Below are 21,355 nucleotides of genomic sequence, written 5' to 3'. Positions count from 1 at the left end.
GGCACCCGTGCCTCGTGCGCAGCCATGGTCGCCACCTCCGGCGTCCCCTCCCGCCGCAGCACAGCCGGCTGCTTTTTTGGCGGTTAAGTGTGGGTGGCTGCTTGTTGTAAACGAGTACTTGGTTTTCCAGATGACTCACGTGTTATTTGTGGAGGGAGTTTGTGAGGGTGTGAGGGAGTTCCTTCTCTATAGCAGCTTGGCTTACTTGTTGTGTATGTTCATCGAGCGTGGGTAAGCAGTGACGCCGCAGGTTCGTATAAGGGACTGTTCTGAGAGCTCTGCGAATGTGATCTGATGTGGTGATGTTGGCGTACTCGATGTTGAATTGCATGGAGAACTGAGTATTGTTGAAGATAACGCAAGTGAGTTTAGCAAGTAGCATTTTGCAGGCGTGCGCACATCAGGCTGTAGTGTCTCTGTCAGGGCAGGTTCTGTGTATTGCATGAAGGTTGCTTTGTTGTACCCCACAAGCTCCACGTAATGTGCTGTGGTGACTGTGCTCGCTGGCGAAGCATTGTACCAATCGTGTGGAGGTTCGTAGAAGGCCCACGTTCGACTGAAGAGACACCGTGCAAACTTCTTGCCATACACGCGATGCTCTACCTCGTGTGTAGGGGATAATTCAGCGACGAAACTGCATAGACTGAACAGGGGGTCTTTCACAGCTGACACCGGCAGCAGCACGGTTACGCAAACGTCCTACTTGAAAGCTCGGTTTAGATCAGTCGCCTGATCTTCAAGGACAGTGGGCCAATGGCCCCCTTCAATGAGGACGCGATGTTCTGCCACCTGTGTGGGCGTTAATCGGAGTTTTACTGACTGATACAGGGTTCACGTCTACGTGTACGGGAAGGACGCTAGTTGTCGAATCATCGCCTGTCGTCACCACTCCCTTGGGTGACGAATGCCCATATCAACCAGTAAGCCCCCCAAGCGACATGATACGTTCGTAATGACCTCCTTTGGCAACCCCAGCGACGCCGCCACGTCGTTCACGAAGGCCGTCTCAAATTCGCTGTACTTCTCTGCAATCAGCGTGCCCTACTCGTCCCCTTCCAGCCTCACGTGATGATGCGCGGTGGTGTGCGCAGCTGACTCTTGCGCCTTTTTCGCCGTGGAGCCGAGGTACACGGCGCAGGTACGAGGATACTTGAAGACCTTGAGCTGACTGTCCATCTCTTTGCGGTCAAGAGTCGGCGCATGGACCACCGCGCAGTCGATGGCCAGGGTACCCAGGTGGAACGTTACCGACTGCACGGCATCTCCCGATACGCCGACTGCAGCCTCAACGTCAGCCACGAAAGCCTTCCGCAGCTGCTCCTTGCTGTCGCTAGTGACCGCACCCCACTCCGCTCTCTCAAGGCACACCCGACGGTGGCCTGTCAGTGCATCGGCGGCGCACGAGTCCATAAATAGAGTAGCTCTGCGAGAAATATGCATGAAGCTCGTGGTCTCGGCAGCAGCGGAAAGCAAAACAGCACATTTCTGTGTTGAACTCGGTGACTCCGTCTCCATGTACAGCTCCCACATACGAGTGAAGTGGCCCTCACTGAGCAGCACATCGACCGCGTGTCGCGTGAGTGTCGGAGCGTGAAAAACAGTGAACATCACCTTGAGAGCACTGGTGAAGAACACGTCCGCCACGTGCGACTCCTGAACAGAGAGCTGCTCCGCTACATCGGCGACAAGGGCGCTGTGCAGAACGATCCATTTTGCCGCCAGCACGGGCGGCCAGGCGGAGCCGGGAAAGTGGAGATGGTGGCGATGAGCGACGCGTCCTCGGGGGTAGAATTGTACTGCTCGTCCAGGAACCACGTTTTTCTGAAGGGACGCTTGACAAGTGCCTTCTCGAGTGTCTTCTACTCTGCTGCGAAGCTGTGCTGCAGGTCGAAGACCACCAGCAGACTGCCCATGCTGAGCTTAACGTTGTGCATCGCGCTCGGTGGTACCTTGAACCTTGTGACGACGTCCTCCTGGATGCAGCTGCGCAGTTTTTCCTCGTCTCCTGTAAGAACAGCGCCACAGTTGTGCCCGTGAAAGCAGTTTTGCATAGTCGTCATCATTATTGCAGAGCCTCCACGTGGGTTCTCGGAAGGGTGCGCCTGTGGAGGGGCGAGAGACTTTCCATCTTGCTGGAAGAACAGCTCCCATATTTCCGGAAAAGCAAACGACCCCATGGCGTTGACAATCTCCTTCCGCGAGAGGGAAGCGGAGTGGGTGGTGACCAACTCAGCCAAATGGCTTGCTTTCTCCAAGCGCTGCACACGGACATCGCCATCCTTGACACTGATGGCATTGTCAAGGACGTCCCGCACGAGTGCACTCGTCACGGCATCTTCATCGTGCACCTTCATCACAGTTGCCCAGGCATCACCAGGAAAACGCAGGCGGTGACGAGTGGTCACTGCGCGCTCGGCATCGTCACTCTCGTGGCCCTGTTCGGCATTCCCGTTCCGACGCACATCAGTCAGAGCGCTCTGCGACTACTGCGGGGCTGTTCTAGAGGAGCTGCCTCCGGTGACTGTCTCCTACACGAGCCAGGTGCGCTCGAATTTGCACTCCGCCAGTTCTGCTTTGATGGTAGCCACAGACACGTTTTGCCGCGTGCTTGACAATGAGCTCCACCTGAAACGCGCCGGTGTTCATCGGTGGCTTCACGGCGTCCACGGAGAGGTGTAGCATCGCGGCCACATCCTCGCGGAATGCCTCCGTGGCCTTCTCTAGGGCAGCCGTCAAGACCCTCTCCCACTCACCACCGTCCAGGATGACCTGGTGGCGCATCTCGAAGACGGATTCGATCTTGAACTGCCTGTACTTTGACCACACACGTGGATACGTGTACCGGGCGAGCAACGCCTTCCGCCGCCGCTGCTCAAACGAGTACTCGTGTTGAATTCTGTATGTGAGGACCGCCCCATTCTTCACGGACTCTATCGTCACGTCAGGTGTGCGGAGGCCGCAGGCTGTGCCCGCGTCTCCGACGCCAAAACCGCTCTTTCAGGGCGCTCGTGATGTCCCACTGAGCGGCTTGTTCAATCTCACCTGTGTGTGTTCCGTCAGCACAGGCGCTCAGTGGCTGCTGCAGAGGTCCACCGAGTACGGACTGTTTAATGCGAATGCGGCACCAACGTCTCTGCTGTCTATCTTGGGGTTCGTTGGTTTCGACCATCCTGTTGCAGCAGCATCAACCGAGAGTTGCGTCGGCAGACTCCTGCCCCCTTCGTTTATAATCAAAGTAGAGCCTCCACACTCTAGCATAAGGGCTGGTACTGAAGACGCGCTTGACATCCGTGTTGGAGAGACTTGCGGCGTGGCACATCGAGCAGCGCGCAGTGAAGGGGTGCTCGAGAAGGGAGATGTCAAAGACGTCGTCAAAGGAGATGCCGAGAGCCTCGGCGGTGTCTCTCTGGAATGCCGCTGCGAATGGTGTCCCTCTGCCCCAGCACGATGTCAGACTACTCATTTCCTGTGAAAACGATCTTCAGCCTCATCATGGCGGACTCAGACGACAGCGGCATAGGCACGTTCCTCACTGTGTGCGCAGACACACAGTAACAGGTGAAAATATCGAGGACGCTGGTGGGGTATCATCGTGAAAGGAGGTGGCAGTGGCACGACGGCCTCGTCAGTGGCTCGCCTTGTGGTTGTTCTTGCGCAAGCCTCGGTGCACCTAAAGAAGTGGTGGCGACAAATAAAGGCCCATATAATCAAACGCGCGTATAGGGGAAGAAGAGAGTAAGAAGCACCAAAATAGAGACAAGAAGATGAGGACAGATGCGCAACAGGTGAGGAGTAGCGAGACACAAGAAGGGAGGGCTCGATGACATACTGGAAAAGAGTGAACACAGCCAGAGCCGCCGAGAGAGAGGTGAAAGTGAACTCCCGTACGCACACGTCACGAGAAACGACCGGAATTACTGCTTTCAGCGTATCCATTCTGCGACCAAACACCGGTTCGGGCCTGCCCCACCTCCGGCCCTGTCACAGGCCCACTCGCGTGGTGCGAAGCAGTGGCAGAGACGCGTCACAGCAATGCGCCGAGTCAGTCATCGGGGTACGGCCTCTGCCCCATCTCGTCACACATCCTGCCGCGCAGGCCGACTCACAACCGCTCGCGTTATGCCGGCCGTCGCGTGGCGCATCCCCCTCGGGGTGGCCCAGGCGTCCCGCCCCAGTAGACGCCGCAGGGTGGGTGAGCTACATTCGAGCCACGCTGCCACCCTGTCCATCACGTGGATGGCGCACGCGTGCTCACTGTCGCGGGTTGCCCCGACGCAACGCCGCCCACGATCTGACGGCCGACATCAGCAGCGATGCATCACTCTGTCCTCCCTACGTCGTAGGCGCTCGACCCTGTCAGCACCAGAAGTGGCTCGCCATTGGCAGGGATGAAGGACGGGAAGAGAGGGGGGCTGCTCGGCTTCCCCACACAGAGCGGGAGGAGGGGGGGGTGCTGGACGCTGCGCTACGATGCTGAGGTGTCGGCCGCTATTCAGAGGGACAAACAAGTGAGGAAAATGGCAAAGAAAACACGCAGCGCCGGGGTAAAAAGCGCAGCCGAGTGCGCCGACAAACGCACGGGAAGAGGAATGGATGCAGAGATGTGTTGAGAGGGAGGGAGCTGAGTCACACGCAGGCAGATCCACTGAGACCTACGCAGCTCGCAGCTCACCAACGCCGAGTGGCTCTGCGGAAGAAGGAAAAGTGCAGGAAGAGGAGGAGACACTGGAAACACAATTTTGAACTGAGGACATAATAACAAACATAAAGTGACTGGGAAGGGAATAGACGCGAAAAAGATGCACGGTTAGTGAATGATGGTGGCATTGACGGTGGGGACTGCGGTGCCGCTTTGTAAAGGGAGAGATGGCGCCTGTGAGTAGGAGTGCGAGGGCGCATTGGCTCGTGTCTGTGTCTTTGGGAAGCGGTAGAGAGGGAAAAAGGTTCCTTGTTTGGAACTCTACTGTTGGCACTTATTTTCAGCTGAGTACGAAATGCCGATCTACGTGGACGCACAGAAACGCACACCTGTGCACCAGTGCTACTTTGGGGGAGGGGGTAGAAGACAGTAGCGCCATTGGGTAAGATGACCCAAGAATATTGGGGTGCGGAGAGAGTAGCTCAAGAGAGGGAGGAAGCGCCCTTTCAGAAATGAGGAAGGGGAATGCAGAAAGGGTTTGACGTTGGGCAGGCAAATCAGAAAGATGGTCACAAATATTTACAGAGAAAATGCGCAAGTGAGCTCCGCAACGCCACTTCTGCCACACTCGCACACCGACAGTCTCACGGGTCCGCACAAGATGCGGAGGAGGAGAGTCGACAGAATATTTGATTATTGCTCTCTCATATGTGGACGCGGTTGCGTTCTTTTGAATCTCACGCTTGTATGCGTGAGCACACATGCGTTCGACTGACTGGGTGCGAGGCTTGCAGAGGGCGTGAGTTCGTCTGTGTCTGCCTTGATGACAACCTCACAAACAAGAGAGCGCAAAGGGTGGCGACTGTGAGCCAATACAGTCGCTGTGAGCCTTAATAAGGGCGTTAAAACAAATGACTCTCTTCAATGGCTCCAGGCAAATACAAAGCAGGATAGAGAGAGGGTGATGGAGAGAGCTCGTTGTCTTATTTCTTCTCGTGGCAAGGATACATCACCAATGCACGTGCAATGCGTGTGAGGGTACATCAAGAGCGGTCACACAGGTAATCATGTGAAGCAGCGTCACCGCCACTACACTCGCGTCGTAGTGAGGCAAAGGTGAAGAGAGGGAAAGAGAGAGAGGAGAAAGGGAAAAAGGCGATGAGTTCGTGGGATGGGGGAGCGAATGCGGCGAAGCAAATACAAAAGAAAACAGGAAGAAACAGGGCACACATTAGCGCGCGCGCGGCACAGTGGAAGGATGAAGACAGAACACACTGAAAAAACTAACCAATTCGATCCTCTGGGGGAAGGTATGTGTCTGTGTGATCACATGGCGCGAAGCTCGCTTGACGCGTACACTTCACTCTGTCATTCATTCATGCAGCATCTACATCTCTGAACCGTTCTTCTCTCGGTCTTGCTAGCCATCTGTGGCTGCGCTGCTAGCATGCCCCGCAGCACCTCTCTCACTCTCCATCTGAGGGTGGCTGCAGAGTAGTGAAGCGAAAGACAACGGCGCAGGGGGTAGGGGGGAAGACGACTCCTGTCCGTATGGGTAGCCTCAACGGCGCCAAGCGAACAATGCATCGCAAGCATAAACACGAACGCGCGCGCCAGTTTCCTCGAACTCTACGCCTCGCGTGTGCGTTTACAGGGAGCCTTGGCGCGGAGCAGAGATGCCGTCGTCATGGCATGCATACAAGGATGCCACTTCGATAAAGGTGGCGGCACAGTACTCTCAAACGCCTCCTCAACCTCGCGGCCGTAGGCGTCCTTACCGCGATGGGGCATGTCTAGTACCCACGGCACATCACGACAGTCCAGGGCCACTGATGCCACCGCCTGTTCACCCTCGTCAGATACGCGCCTTTGCTCTCGCAGCGCGGCAGTACTAGCGTACGGGGTCGGGTAAAGGAGGTTGTAGGGGGTGTACAGACAGACCCCACGGGGGCCAATGTCGAACGGCACCTCGTACAACATCGGGCGAGAATTGCGCGCAGTTGGCAGTTGAATTCCCGACTTGGCCACCACACTGAACCACACTGATGGATCAACGGCAGAATGAGAGTCGTAGAGCACGCCTAGCTCGTACGACCGCACAAGTTGCTGGCACAAGCCTCGTTTCTTCACTTTCCCACTTACGCTACCCCACGCCGCCTGGGAAAGATTGGCACTCGTCAGAAGAAACCAGCGGACACAGGTGCGGTCTGGAGCGACGGCGGCATACGACTTAATATGAGGCAGCGCAAACTGTCGATAGGCCGCGCAGCTGGCCACTAGTGATGCCGTCGCCTCCTCGTCTCGGTCACTGTCCGCTTGATCTACATCCACGGCGTCCTCACGGCTAGCGTGCGCTGCTACACCTTTGGCTGGCTGTGTAAGGCCATGTTCTACCGCGTGACCTTCAGCACGGCTGCCCCAGCGATGCAAGCGGTTGTTCACAAACTCATGGCAGCACTGCACGCGCAGCGGAAGCGACCCGCCGCCTCGCCAGCCCTCCCAGCTGTTTCGCACCTCCTCCTCTGTCGGGTAAACCACCAGCACATCGCGCACACCACGCGGTGCGTTGCCGGATTCAATCACTGTCACTGCCTCTCCGCACATGGCTGCTTGCAGCGTGTTCAGAAAGGTTGAATTGAGCGAGCCCTGGGAGCTGTACTGCCAGATCAGGTCAACGGACGCCGGCGTTGTGGCCATCGTCAGCGGCGAGCGCCGCAGCACCTCCGCCAGTCGGCACAACCCAACACGGTAGCCGGGACTAACCTCGCCGTGCGCGTGTGTGCCAGGGACGGAGCTGACAAGCCACACGGCTGCAGCGGAGAAGTCGATCTGGGATAGGAAATCTGTCTCGAAGATCCCGAGAGGGCCCGCCAATGATGCCGCTGCTTTCAGTGAAGTGAAAGCGGCGGCGAGACTCACGCCGCACTGAATCAAGTAATGACGGAGATGCTCGGCAAAGTCGATCCCCTTTGGGCAAACACCACTGAAATTGCTGCTGCTGCAGCCAGTGGTGGCTGTCCCCGCGGTCGCATCCAGGGAGTCGTGCTTTGAGCTCTTCGCGGACGTCTTCCACGGGAAGTCCTGCACGTAAATACCTTGTGACTTCCAGCACCAGTCTTGCTCGAGGAGGTTGGCAGTGAAGATGGAAACGCGCAGTCCACGACTGTTGACGCAAAGCGCCATTTTGGAGTGGTGCGTCCCAAAGGCGATGGGCAGCGGCGGTTCGAGAACGGCAAGGCGTTCGTGTGAAAGGGGGGTGCCTACGGCAGATGTGGTCTGCGCATGTTCGCGCAATGCCGCCACGAAAGGGTTCACCCGGTCCAGCAGCGGCGACGTCGCTGTATACGAATGCAAAGGCTCGCTGGTTGTGCAGCGCAGCGTCGCCGTCCCTTTCTCGCCGCTTAGCACCACCAGCTTCCCTGTCACAGCGGACAGCTCCGGCACAGTCCTCAGCAGCCATCGAAGGTCAGTCATGTAGCTCGAGAGGAGAATGTACTGCCAACACTCGTCAGTGTCGGCGACATCGCAGCAGAACAAGTCGCGGAGGCGAAGTAGGGAGCACGATGGCGCCACATCACACTGTGGCACGGATGTGAAGGGGTCTACGTCGTTGGTCCAAAATGGAAAGCTAGCTTCCGCATGCTGCGCAGAGCCACCGCCACTCATGAGCATACGGCGAGGGATGTGGTGCGATGAAGGGTGGGCCTGTACAAGAGCTTGTGTGTGCCTGTTGCCAGCGACGTCTATTCCACCAAGAAAAAAAAAGGAGGGACGAGGAGGGGACCGCCTGTGCCAAGGGATCCTCAGGCAGGGAGAAAGAGGGGAAGGAGTAGTGGCTCGGGGGGTGAAACAAGAGAACCAAATAGAACGGGGTGTGTGCAGCTCGGCACTCGCTGAAGGTGCTCTTACCGCCACTGTAGGTATGAGGTAGAGAAGGGGACACTCTAGATGCCAAGGAGGTGCATGGGGTTGGATCGGTGGGTCTTCCCCTCGCCCGCCGCTCTACTCCTCCCGTGCCAATAATCAGAGGCGGCTGGGGGAGGGCTGCACGAGCTGCGAGAAAGAGCCATGCATGCCGCCATGGCAACGAACACGCTAGCACCTTTTTCATGTGTGTCGTTCACTCCCTCATGTCAGCATTCGTGTTGCATTCGGGCTATGATTGGCTAAGAAGGGAAACAAAGTTCCCCCGCTACTCCCAAAACAACAAATCCACGCATGAATCGGTTCGTGAAACCAACAGAGTTGGCAGTGAAGCCATGCCGGAGGAGAGAAGGAAAGGCAGACCAGAAGTGGCACACCACGCCACATAGGTGTGAGTGACACGAAAGCCTATGGCGAGGCAACCAAAGAGCACGCAGCGAGGCGCTGAAAGTGTACTGCCGAAGACACATACAAGCGAGTAAGTAGCACCATCACGCTGCCACTATTGCACCAACACGGAGAGACAGAGAGAGCAATGCACCTCCCCCCCCCCAAATAAAAAAAAATACCAACACCACCCACCCATTGCATACTAGTCAGTTGTGTCGATTAACGTGGACGTCGACGCCTCTGTGAGCTGTTGTAGCCGTAGCTGCGTCTTGACGAATAAATTTGTTTTCACTACTTCTGCAGAGGGCCCACTCGCGGTGATTCGGCCGTCCTCCACAACCACCATGTGTTGCGCCGACCTCAGCGACGACATGCGGTGCGATATCATCCATATAAAAAGGGGCAACCGTGCCCCTGCCTCGGAATCAGTCTTACTGTCTATCCCTTGCAACGCTGCCAGTGCGGCGAGGAGGTGGTGCTCACTGATGGCATCCAGCTTATTCGTCGGCTCGTCAAGCACCAATCCGCCTACTGCAGCAGCTGCCACTCCCGTGCCGCCATCGCTGTCGTGCAATGGCATGCCCTGTAGCAGCTCCACACGAGAACGCGCCAGCAAGGCCGCCACAACCCTTGCCAGTGCCAACCGCTGAGCTTCACCACCGCTCAAGGGGCCAACGAGGTCTCGCAAAGTGCGGTGTCTCTCCCCCATGAAGGCATCGCAATCACACACGCGCAAGGCTTTTTGTACGTCGTGCAGCGTGACGTGCATCGCCGTGCCGCACACATTGGACAGAAAGCTCTGGCGTGGTTGCACATGTGGCGTCTGCGGCAGCCAGGCAAGCCACTGACGCACGTACGTAGCGGCGAAAAGGTTTAATGGAATGCCATCAAGGGCGATATAGCCGGGTTGCACTCGGAGACAGTAGCGCCGAGAGTGCACCAGGGGAGCAGAGGTCGTCGGCGAGGACTGTGACGTGCCGCTATGCCTATCAGCTGTACTGAAACGAGACGGCAACCCTGCCACTTCGTAGTTGAACGGCGGCGGCAATGCACTTTCAACGAGGGCGAGACGCAGCACCTCGACAAGAACATCCTCTGCGTCAGCGGCGGTACCGATGCGGTTCATATCAACATACACGCCCAGCTGTTCATCGGGATGCGACCGCCCCATTCCACCGCCGCGAGTGAGCTCCACTACAGCAACCGGGTCGTAGAGGCGCCGCAGCAGCAGATTGAGCGAGCTCTTACCCGCACCACTTGGACCAACCACGGCCGTCATGCCAACGGCCGGACATGCAAAGCATGCATCGGCGAGGGTGGGTCGCACGCTACAGCTGCAGCTTGGCTTCTTCTGCCCTGGGTCTGGTACTCTGGGGGCGACAAACAGCTGAGGGTAAGCGAAGTACACGTGATGCCAGCTGACACCGCCACGGAGACGCAGTCCTCCGACGATGCGGCTGTCGGTGTCAAAGCACAGTTCTGGTCTACTCACCATCAACACCTGACGCCAATGGTGGCGGCGCTGCTGAAGCGCGGAGAGATTCTCAGTGGAGCAGTTCGCATCCTGCAACGGGGAGTGCCGCAGGGTTGATGCCTCTGACACGACGGTGCGGGGCAGGTACTCACACAGCTGCTGCAGTGGGGCTACGCCGTCCTCGAGGCGCTGCACCGCCACGCCACTGCGCAGGAGATCGCGGTACGTTTGCATGGCCCGCGCTTGCTGGAGAAGAACAGGCAACGGAAGTGGAGACATCAGCCACATCCCGTCGACGAACTGCGAACAAAGCAGCAGCACAGTCGCACAAGATGCGGTGAGCTGAGCAGCCTCCTGCAGCGCCGACGTGAGGGGGTTGAAGGCGTTGTGGAAAAGCGCCTGTGTCCACCATTCCTCAGCCATTTGCCGCGACTCCTGCTGCATGCCCACTGCGGTTCGGTAGGCAAAGACCATCTCCAGCCCCAGCTGCCGCAGAACAAAGCGGTAAGGCAGAGAGAAGAGATCAAAGTAGTCCACGTGGGCAGGGAGGTAGGAAAGCGCGCTTGGATGCTGGAGCAGTGCCGTCTCCTCAGGGTCCAGAAGCGGGTGGAGCAGCGACGAAGCTGCACCGGCGTCACTGCCATACCGTTCCTTGCACATGCGCTCCATCTGGTAGACGCTGTAGTAGAGCACGCAGCGTACATCCTCCTGCATAGCGGCAATGGCGTCTGCTGCCCTTGTGTCGCCTCCCACCGATGTGACCGAATACTGATATACACCAACGGCCGCGTACACGGCCTTGAGTTGGCACACATGGGCGTAGAGGCTCGACACACTCCGTTTTGCCTCCCCTAAGAGGTGCTCAAACGTCCAAACACTCGAACACGCGATGAGCGCCAAGTATGGGTGCCGCAGTCGCGGCAGGCGTCTCTGCCGTGTGGCGGACGGTATTGTTGTGGCACTCTCCTCATCCACAAGGAGCTCCAACAGCAGCCGCAGACCGACAGGGCTCCTGGTTGGCAGACTCTCCTCCCTCCGCGAGAGCAAGCGCGCGACGTCGGAGGGAGTCGAATAGCCCACCGCCACAGAGAATAAGGAGAGCAGCGCCGGTACATCCACCCACGCCGCAACAGCCGCACCGAGTAGCGGCCGCCACTCGCGTGTAACAGCTACGCGCCCGATAAGTGCAGCATACCGAAGCGACCGCTTCACCACAGCGTCGTGCAAGGCGATCACACGCTCACCACCACGCCGTCCCACGGCGAGGACATCTTCGGCTGTGATGAGCGGGCGCGCTGGCCGCATGCCAACGGGAGACATCCGCATACCGGGCGCCGCAGTCAAACCGGTGTCTCCCATACCGCCTGCCTCACCAGGCGCGGTGCGGAGCCACCGACAGTAGAAGGCTTCGTCGACACAAAGCAGCTCTTGTTGGAGTCGTCGCGTAGCGGCATCGGCAAGCAGCATCGACAACTGGTTCCCGGTGACATCTGTGAAGCGCGACAGCAGTACCTCCGCTGCCCCGGCTACCAGTGCCCATCCCATATCAGCAGCCATAGAGCTCAGCAGCGTGTCTACAGGCGACGCTACCGCTTCGTTGGTGGTGGTGATCTCTGTAGATAGAGCGCTGCGCTCTCCCTGCGCGCAGACACCAGCGACTGCTACCTCAGTGACATATCGAACGGAGAGGCGAGGGTAGCAGATCTGCAAGGTGAAGACGGCGGCCTGAGAGACGGCACGAAGAATCACCACGCGGCGCACAAGCTTGGTTGATTCCGCGCTCGGCACGGCGCTGCCCTCTGCAGTCGATCCTGTTAATAGTGTTGATACGGAGCACGTGCAGGAGTCTATAAGACACCGCCACACGAACGCAAGAGAACTGCGGGGAGTGTTACTCACAGTGGTGTTGTCGTAACCGGCAGCGGTGCTCAGCTCCTCCATGCAGAAGCGGCGGGCGGCGTCACGCTGCTGCTCGACACTGGTACGCAGGAGTGGGGCGGTGTAGCGTAGAAACCAGTAGTGCACCTTGCTTGACATTCTCTCCGTTCTCGCACCGTTATTGAGACCCTGTACAGATGATGTGGAGTTGTGCGTCTGCCGCAACAAGCGCACGCACAACCGCTCCCATCGCGGCAGCATTGTTCTCACCAGACGGTCGTTGAGCCAGGTCTCGCATGCAACGTACGGCAGCACGGCCTCCACTGGGAAGTAGCTGAGTGGTAGGCAGAGAAACTGGGTGCCGCCGGAGTGTGGTGCCAACCAGGTAGGATGGTGGTGCAATCGCCACGCGGCAGCCCACGTGCGGCATTGCATATCCCGATCCCCCCAGACACCGCCCCTGCGCCTCCGTGTCGCAGGGTGGCATGGAAAAAGGGCCCGCGCGCGCAGGCGTCGGTACAGCTGCGTCTCCTCCATCAGAGAGACGCGGCGGAGTAGGATGTATTGAAGGATCGTCACTAGCCGTTCTAGCCACCTGCGGTCCTCGCCAAGTCGCAGAACGGCGTCGGCCATATAGGCGAGCTCGAGCATTTCCTCCAGCGGCATATCTTCGGAGAAGGCCACAGACGGTACAATTCCAGAAAACGATACCGACGATGCTACCGGTGCCTGCGATGATGAAACATCTGCTGCCACTTCCTCTGCCCACCACGCGCAAATCTTGTTGGCCGCTCGCCATCCTACGTAGCGGGCGAGCACGACAGTGGCTTGGCCGTCTACATCGGCGCAACAGGTCGCCACCTCCGTCACGCAACTCGCCTCCCACCGCAGCACAATCGCGCGAATTTTTTCAAGGAAGATGGCCCGGTGGCGCAGGTACACGCCATTCCCAAAGTACAGGGATTTGCTCAGTCGCAATCCTGTAACGACAAGAGTAAGCACCACAACACTGGCACTCAGTGGAACTCCCTTGCGTAGCTGCGGCAGCCACAGCAATTCACGAAGAGAGGCAGCGCATGTTGACGAGAGACATGTGATGGCACTGATGAGCACTTGCAGGGCAGGGAGCGGCGACAAATACACCAGTAATTTGCACGACATGCATATAGCAGCTGCAAAGGGCGTGCGCCTACTCGGTGCTTGCACGAAATTGTGCGCTCATGCAGTGTGCGCGTGCGATAGTCGGCAAATAATGGAAAAAGGGGGAGAGAGTAAGCGAGCAGCGAGAGGAACAGCTGATGCGTGTCTATAGGAGTGGGCAGCAGAGTATCGATTTTACCCGCTCTTGAGGCCAGCGATGCGGGGGGGCGCTTCACACAGGAAGGATCAGCAGCGCTGTACTCCTGCAAAGCGTCTCCAGATTGCACTCATTCCAGAGATCCTTCGCAAGTGTGCCACATTCCATGGCGTGACAACAACGCGTGGAGTCCTCCCCATCGCATGGCGACAAGCGTCTTGGGGGTGGGAGAGAGTTCCACGCGCGTACCGCCGTTGCCGTGTCGGTGACCTATCCCTTAGGGTGACTCGGTGCGTACCCCACAGGAACGCGCGCACACCTCAATCGAGCAAAGATTCGTAGGAGCGGGGGGATGAACGAGGAGAAGGGGACGAGAAGAGACCACAACGAAAAAAAACGAAAGAATAAAGAACACATCAACCGCACAGCCGGACAGCACACACGCGGTCGCCTCTCACTGTCAGCCTGGTAGTGCACAAACTGCCGCAGCAGATCCCACCCACAATCCACGACGACACAAACGCACACCTGAACAAACAAAGTAGAAGAGCTGCGAGGAGCAAACTCGAGGTCGTGCTGCCAAATTGAACGAACTCAGACATCGTTAAATCAACGCACGCGCTCTCTCGCACACAGCTGCTGAATAATAATAAGAGACGGAAACATCAACCGCTCAGGCAGTCGTCTGGGCATCGCGCCACTTCAGCATGTGCTTCAACGCGGAGCTCGCGAGTAGAGCTGGGAGTGCCTGCTCTGGCTATCGGGGTTTCCTGGAAGAGGGCACAGCAGGGTCGCCAACCATTGAGCTTCGGCTCTTCATCGCGTCACTCTTTCGTCGCTTACACGACGCTCGGGCAGAGCCAACTACTGCACCGGCCTCCACCATGGTTGCCGCACTCCCGTGTGAGGTGAAAAAGCGCCGCTCCAAAGCAGGAGGCAGCATCAACGACACCTCGTCGCCAGAGAAGGACGAGAGGGAGGGTTTGGCGCTGGCCCACTCTCGTGGCGACTCCGCGCAGGGGGAGCGGATGGAAGGTGTCGTTGGCAGCTGTGGAACGACCTTCTCGACAACATGTGATTTCACTATCGGAAAAGAAAGCGTGCTCTTGTGCGTTGCGTCGCGCCGGCTTTTTTTGTAGGCCTTTTCCTTCCGCTCGTTCCGCTTCGCTGTGGCCAGCCCAGCGGCAGCGGTCGTTAGCGTTAGCGTCGTGGTCCACGCTGGCTGCGTCGGCGCGGAGGCCAAGTCCTGCTCTGGGACAACCTGCGCGGTGTGCAGCGATGGCGACATGAAGGCTGAGGTCGCACGGCCCCCCTGCTCGATGCGGTGGACAGGAGAGGCGCTGCCCGTGCTTCTCTGGGCCGGGTGCTGTTGTGTCCTCCCCTTCTTAGATGAGTATTGGACGGGCAGGCACACCTCCACCGAGCTCAGTACGTTCGGTGGAGCAAGATGGGAGTCGTAGGACCGTGTGTGGCAAGAAAGGAAGTTACTTGATTGCCGCAGCCCGATGGCGTCGCCTGTCCCCTCAAGGCGTGCCACGGTTGCTATACAGCTCCTCTTCGATATCTCTGACATTTTACCGACAGAAGAAAGGCGTTTCCGGGGGTCCTCAGCCATGAAGACGCTCAGTTGCGCTAGGGTCGCGGACGGCGGCACTGGGTGCAGCGGTATCGTCGCCAACATCTCAGCAGACGCCGGCTGCTGTTGCTGCTGCATTAAAGTGGCAGACTTCGGAGATGGGAGCAGAGGGGTGAGAGGGTGATCATCGTCTTTGTCCGCACGCCGCGGTGTGTTTGTGACCGACAGGCTCGGTGCTCCTCGCCCCAGCGGCGCTTGCAACAGTAGTACAGGCACAGCTTCGTCCACAGAGTTGGGGACCTCTGCTTGGTCGCTGCTGGGGGTCCTTCGAGCGACTCCGCATTGCAGCGCCAACGGCGACGGCTCACGATGTAGCCGAACGCACGTGGACTGCGGGTTACTGCGATGGGGCAGATGTGCAGCGCCACCGCCTTCGGTGTCGTGCGGTTCCATGCCGTTCATGCTGAACATCACTTTCTTCCCTCGCTTCTTCAACTTGTTCGCCAAGACGCTCTCAAGAATCTGTGCGGCTTGCCCGTCATCTCGTAGAGCGGGCGACTGCAAGAAGGGGGGTACACCCACTTCGTGTCCGAGAGCGACGCTGTCGGCAGCGATGGCGTCCATGCACAGAGCCTGTTGTGTCTGCAGCGTTGAAATGACGCTTGTTGTCGACGTTGGTGGCAAGTTGCCGTGCGCTGATACATCTCTCTCGGCACCGTCGCGGTGTTGCCGCACCACTTTTGAGCAGAAGCGCTTGAGCTGCTCGGACTGCAGTTCACGCATCTCGGGGTCCTCGGCGGCCTCCTCTTCCTCCACTGCGTCGTTCCCGAGCACCATCGCACGCAGCCCCGTAATCGGCGCCCGCACAAGTTCAAAACCGTCGGTCGGCGATAGAGACGACGCCATGGCAGCCTCGCCGTCGCCGGTCAAGGGGTCCACGGAGGCCATGCCGAGCACGATTCCGTCCAGCTGCCTCGTGCCGTCCGCCTCCACGCTGCCATCGCAATGGCAGCGATTCTGGCGGAGTTGGAGATGATTCGCGTGCTTATGTCGGTTGTGACCGCGGCTGTGTGAAAAGAGCGCCATCTGATCGGAGGAGAGAAGGTGAGGGCCGCTGAAATTCATCACTGTGGGTGCTGCGACATCAGCGGACACCTGCGTGGATTCGCAGGGGCTCCTCACGGAGTCGTAGCGGCTGCCACCGCGGACAAGAGGCGCGTTCATTGCGTTGCGCAGCCGCGTCGACTTGTGGAAGAGCTGCGAGTTCATGGAGGACTCCATGCGCTGCGGCTGTCCGCTGCACTGGAACGCTGTCCCAGCCCCCTCGACGCTAAAGCTGTCGATAGAGCTGTTACTGCTCTTGCATATTTCCCCTCCACGCGACGCCAGCCGGTGGGCATCCTCAAGCCGAGAACTTTGTGAAAGCGTGAGATACCGTCCACTAGCCTGCTCGCGCGATCCATTTGAGCCGCTGCACCGACGCTCAGATGCTCCGCCGGTTGGGAATCGCATTCTCAGTACTACCGAAGGGAGGGGCGACCCCCCACTGAATGCATTCTCGGGCCGGCGCATCTCCGTTGGCTTGTAAAGTTCGAACATCACCACGTCACCGTCCACGTTGTCGTCCGCCTTGTCATTCTCGGTGTTCCTGTCCTCAGCATCGTCGTCGTCGTCGTCTTCCTCCACAAGTGTCATGTTCACAGTGTCGGTGCCAATCTTAACTGAAGAGGCACATCTGCTGAGGCTTTTGTGTTCGCTGACGCTGAGCAGTTCAGACACCATCCTAGCGACTGCCCGGTCAGGCGGGTGAAAGACAACGGTGTTTCCGATGCTGTCAGAGGTGCTCACCGCCATGCACCCCTGTATCGGCACGACACCCCTTGTGGAGGTGGGGACTTCCTTGACGGCGTGCCTTGCGATTGGCGAGGTCGTAGTATACCCTAGTCGGAGAGCGTCATCTACTCTGGTTGGCATATCGACACATTTCTCAGCCGGCCTCGTTGGTGGTTCCTCGGGCTGTAGCTCTGGAGTGTTGCGGTGGCCCCTCACCTCATCTTCTTCGTGGCTGGGTGTGACTCCTATAGGCGTAGCAGCATGCTTCAGTCGATGCCCTGGCGAAGAGTGCATCTGATAATACGCCGACATCACTTGATGAACAGATCAACGAGAAGAGAGGCGAGGGGTAGGGCACCAGAAGGACAGGAAACACAGAATACACCAAAAGAAAAGGAACAGAGCAGTCAGCACCGCAAGTGCAACTCCACAAACAGAAAAGTACCTCACCGCACACACACACTCTCACACATGGTACCAGAGGCACACGAGAACACAGAATTCGTCTCGGAGTTCAACACTGGCTGACCCCTCCTCTGCTTCGTTTGTAGCGGCTGTTTAGGGGAGGGGGTGGGAGGGTGATGTCTGCTTTGCCTCACGATGGCGTGTGGGTGTGTGTGGGTGGGTCGCTGTGAGTCGAGAGAACGAAGGCACAAGGGACTGTGTTAACTGAGGCTAGGGGTGTTCGGAAACAGAGAGAAGGAGGGATACCGAAAGCGAGTCCAACGTCCTCGGTGCCACGCTAAAGAAACAAAAAAGGGAACAGCTGTACACACCGTTGGCAACCGGAGAGGAGAGGGTGGTCTGCTCTGGATGAATTGCAAAGTCGGTGGGCATCAATGAGGCAGTGGCGACAGCACGCAAAACAACAGACAGAGCACCGGGAAAAGAAGTCGGCACACTTGGAAAGGCACAAAGACGCAAAGAAGAAAGGAATTAGCACGGCATGAAAAGCTAAGAAAGTGACAGATACGCAGGCACGCACGCGCACTAAGGGGAGGGGGGAGGTGAAAAAAAAAAAAACAAAGAACGTCACGTCCGCACTTGGGTTTCTTCCCAAATCCTCCAGAGACGGCTGAGAGACAGGCGTGCCAAGTGGGCTGCTCCGGCTTGGCCTCGCGCTGTGCTTCTTGTAAGTGTGCGTGTGTCTGAGGTACACGTCGATGACTGAAGCGAAAAAGATGAAACTTGATGAAAAGAAAGACAGAGCGATGGTGATGCAGAGAACTATGATAGCGAGAACCAAAGAAACGTTGGAATAAATCGGCTGTACACACCGGGCAAGCAAGAGGGGGAAAAGAGAGAAAAAGGCGCAAAACAACACAAAAGAGAAGTCACCGACAGTGCTCCGGCGAGTCTACCCGACAGAAAGGCACACAACGGAAGGAGGAAGGGGGGAGCGGAGGCGCGGAGGTATGTTGATGGTGACGCGTGACGTAACAATGAGGGAGATGGAGAAAATGAGAAGAGGAGAGAGGAGTAAGGCAGAAAGGTACGGCAGAGTGAGGGCGCGGATATCCTGCACAGAGGCAGCACTGTCAGGGCCAAGGCTGCACGCAGTCCCCACTAGCGTGCACACACACACACACACACACACACACACACAACGATTTAAGAGAATACAAAGTAGAATGGAGAGCGACAAAGGAAGTAAAAAAGGAGCAAGAAGAAGTGCTCACAGCCTCCGCAGTTGCACAGGGGTCTCTTCTAGGTTTTGTTCCCCTTCCGGCTACGTCGGACTGAACCTTAGAGCTCCCAAAGCAGAGCGTAGATCCAGCCAGAGTGAGAACAAGTAGGAAGCCCTTGGACTACTATCACCACCTCAACGATAACCCCACGACTGTCCCCTCAGAAATGAAAGGAAGGGAATTACACGTGTAGTCAGGAGGAGGGACACACACTGTGTAAACACGCAAGCTCTCATTCGCGCGCGCACACACACACACACCAGGTGACACACGCACAAAAGACGGAAAGGGGGGGAGCGAGAGGAAAGAAGTGGGGAGAGAGGGGGAGCAAAGAAGGAAACACAAAGCACAGGAAAGGCGTACACGCGTTATCGACACATCCACCTCACCGTCACGTTTCCCTCAAAAATACAAAACACACGGAGGGCAGCAGTGCTGATAAAACGCGAAAAAAGAGCGCCTCAGACACGTCAGAGAGGTGGTGGTGGTGGTGGTGGAAACACACGATGAATGATGATAGTAATGAGAACGCTAGAGAGCGTCAGCGCACGGCATACGAGATGGTAACAACAGGAGAGAAAAAAACCCTCCACAAAAGTCAAACTTTCTCGTCCTCTTTTCCTCCACCGACATGCACGTGCGACTTTTGCCCTTTTGCAGAGGCTGCCGGTATCAGCAGCGTAGATGACGACAACCACGACGAGCGAAACAGCACGGCGACCAGCTCCTCCGAGTTCGCGCTTCTCTCTACTACAATATGTGCGTGGTAAAACCGCGGTTGCCTCTGTCTTTTCTTTTTGTTGTTATTGCGGCGGAGATTAGCAGACGCGCCGCCAGCGCCGGACGACACTCGCGCTAGTCAAAGCGACGGGAACAGAGGAGAAGGACGAAGGACGGGTATCCGCAGCGAGTGCAATGGCAATGAAAGGGAGCGCGTGCTTGGGTGTTTGTGTGCGCCTTACGCCCCCTCCCTCCTCTCATCACCACCACCAACAGAAAAGATGGCGACACAACAGAAGCTGCACAGACGCCGTCGCACGCCTGAGGAGTAGAGAATGAAAAACAGAAACGAAAAGTTACACAAATGAGAGCGTACACACAAGGCGAGCGAGGGTGTCGCACGCATGTAAGGGCTAACCACCAGAACGGAAGATAAACTCGCCTTGACAGATGACGAACGCACAAAATTAACAAAAAAAAAAAAGAGAAGCTGACGGAGAACAGCAAGCGCGACCACACAACGTGAATTGTCTCTGCCTCTAGTTGTAGGGGGTTTGTGAGCGGTAGTCGATGACTGTGTGTGTGTATCGACTTCTCTCCTAGCAAGCAAGTGGAGAGAAGGGATGAAACAACAGCACAACCGAAGCTTTTCACGGATGGAACGGGAGTGAGCGGGCTGCGGTAACACGGATGATCAGTGAAAAGAGGAACAGGGAGGGGGCAGGGGCAGAGAATAGATGCGCCCCTCACCAGCCAATAAAGAGGGTGAGAGAAGCAAAATATACAGCGCGCAACCGATATGTGTATGCGTGCGCTCGTGTCGTTCCGAGTATCGACCCTGAAGCGAGAGATGTGTGATCCCACTTCCTGCTGTGAGCGCGACGTTCTTTTAAAATGTATCTCGTGCTGTGCGTGTTCACGTTACGAATACTGCTGCTGCTGCTGCTGACAACAGTGCCTCGGATGTGCATGCGCTGTGATGGCACGGTGTACTCCCCTTTGAGGGCAGACGCACATCAAAGCATGAGAGGCAGCGCCGAAAATAAACGCAAAGGGAGTCCAAAGAAGGGACACGGAATCGTAATAGAGAAATGCGCAAGTTGTGTGGAAAGAAGGACGGAGGGGTGATGTCGCACATGCGCGCTGGTGAGCCGGAAGAGGGGAGAAGACAAGGCAGGCAAAAACAGAAGAGGAAGAGTGCAAGGCTCATCGAGCAGCACTGCCAAACGCATTCTCTCCGGCGTGACTGCGCACGCAGATGGAGAAGCGTGCTTCTGGATGAGCTAAGATTTTTTCTTGCTTAGCATCGCACGCCCATGCATGTGCCTGCGATGACCCCGGGGGGTTGGAATTGCGCAAGATTTTCCGCACTGTGGCGTTGCCTGTCAGTCAGTGCGAGAAGCACAGCAGGGCTTGAGGAGATCAGGACCATGGTAGCGTCTGCGGCGCTGTCCCTCGCACCATGGCTGAAACTCGTTTGCTCCGCACTCCTTCTGTGCGTGGAATCCTCGTACGTACTCCGCTTCAATACTACCACGGGGAATGCTGCCCAAGTAGAAAAATGAAAGAGCGGTGGAAGGCGAAAAAAAAAAAGGCAGCGTAGTAAACAAAATGGAACGAACAACTAATTCAGCGGAGAAACTCCACAGACGCACGCACGGGGCTGTGCGTCTCTACGCGTTTGGAAACAAAAAGAGACACTTCTCTCACCACACCTCCACAGCTACGTGAGCGTCAGCGGTACGCGTGGCGATGCGCTGAATGGGTGTGCGTGTGCGTGCGCTTATGCGTCTCTCGTATTCGCCTTTGGATCGCGCCTCCCCCCTCTTCCCCCATATAATCTGGTGTGTCGGCAGAGGAGAGAGGCTCGCTGTGGAATCAACGCATATGACAGGGTTACACACAAAACTCCCTCTTGGGTGTAATCAAGAACAGC

The 21,355-nt window shown here is 57.4% G+C and overlaps 3 protein-coding genes and 1 pseudogene across 3 annotated transcripts, besides 1 other annotated feature; all 4 read right to left on the bottom strand.

The window, feature by feature from the left end:
* Nucleotides 1-1,041: 1,041 nt before the first annotated feature.
* Nucleotides 1,042-2,781, bottom strand: LPMP_333180 (annotated as a pseudogene).
* A 1,141-nt stretch (nt 2,782-3,922) lies between these two features.
* Nucleotides 3,923-4,483: a repeat region.
* Nucleotides 4,484-6,268: 1,785 nt separating this feature from the next.
* TDBP1 (tyrosyl-DNA phosphodiesterase, putative) lies at nt 6,269-8,311 on the bottom strand (the record flags this gene model as incomplete). Its single annotated transcript, XM_010704105.1, has 1 exon — nt 6,269-8,311. The coding sequence occupies one exon, from the start codon at nt 8,309-8,311 to the stop codon at nt 6,269-6,271; it is 2,043 nt and encodes a 680-aa protein (XP_010702407.1).
* Nucleotides 8,312-9,155: 844 nt separating this feature from the next.
* Nucleotides 9,156-13,466, bottom strand: LPMP_333160 (ABC transporter family-like protein; the record flags this gene model as incomplete). The annotated part of the gene is made up of 1 exon (XM_010704104.1): nt 9,156-13,466. One exon carries the CDS (start codon nt 13,464-13,466, stop codon nt 9,156-9,158), a length of 4,311 nt encoding a protein of 1,436 aa, XP_010702406.1.
* An 893-nt stretch (nt 13,467-14,359) lies between these two features.
* On the bottom strand, nt 14,360-17,323 carry LPMP_333150 (hypothetical protein; the record flags this gene model as incomplete). Its single annotated transcript, XM_010704103.1, has 1 exon — nt 14,360-17,323. The coding sequence occupies one exon, from the start codon at nt 17,321-17,323 to the stop codon at nt 14,360-14,362; it is 2,964 nt and encodes a 987-aa protein (XP_010702405.1).
* Between the last annotated feature and the right edge of the window lie 4,032 nt (nt 17,324-21,355).

This window comes from Leishmania panamensis (assembly GCF_000755165.1).
Source record: "Leishmania panamensis strain MHOM/PA/94/PSC-1 chromosome 33 sequence".
In the NCBI taxonomy this organism is placed as follows: Eukaryota; Euglenozoa; class Kinetoplastea; order Trypanosomatida; family Trypanosomatidae; genus Leishmania; species Leishmania panamensis.
Note: the sequence above shows the minus strand (reverse complement) of the source record. Positions and strands in the feature narration are given on the sequence as shown.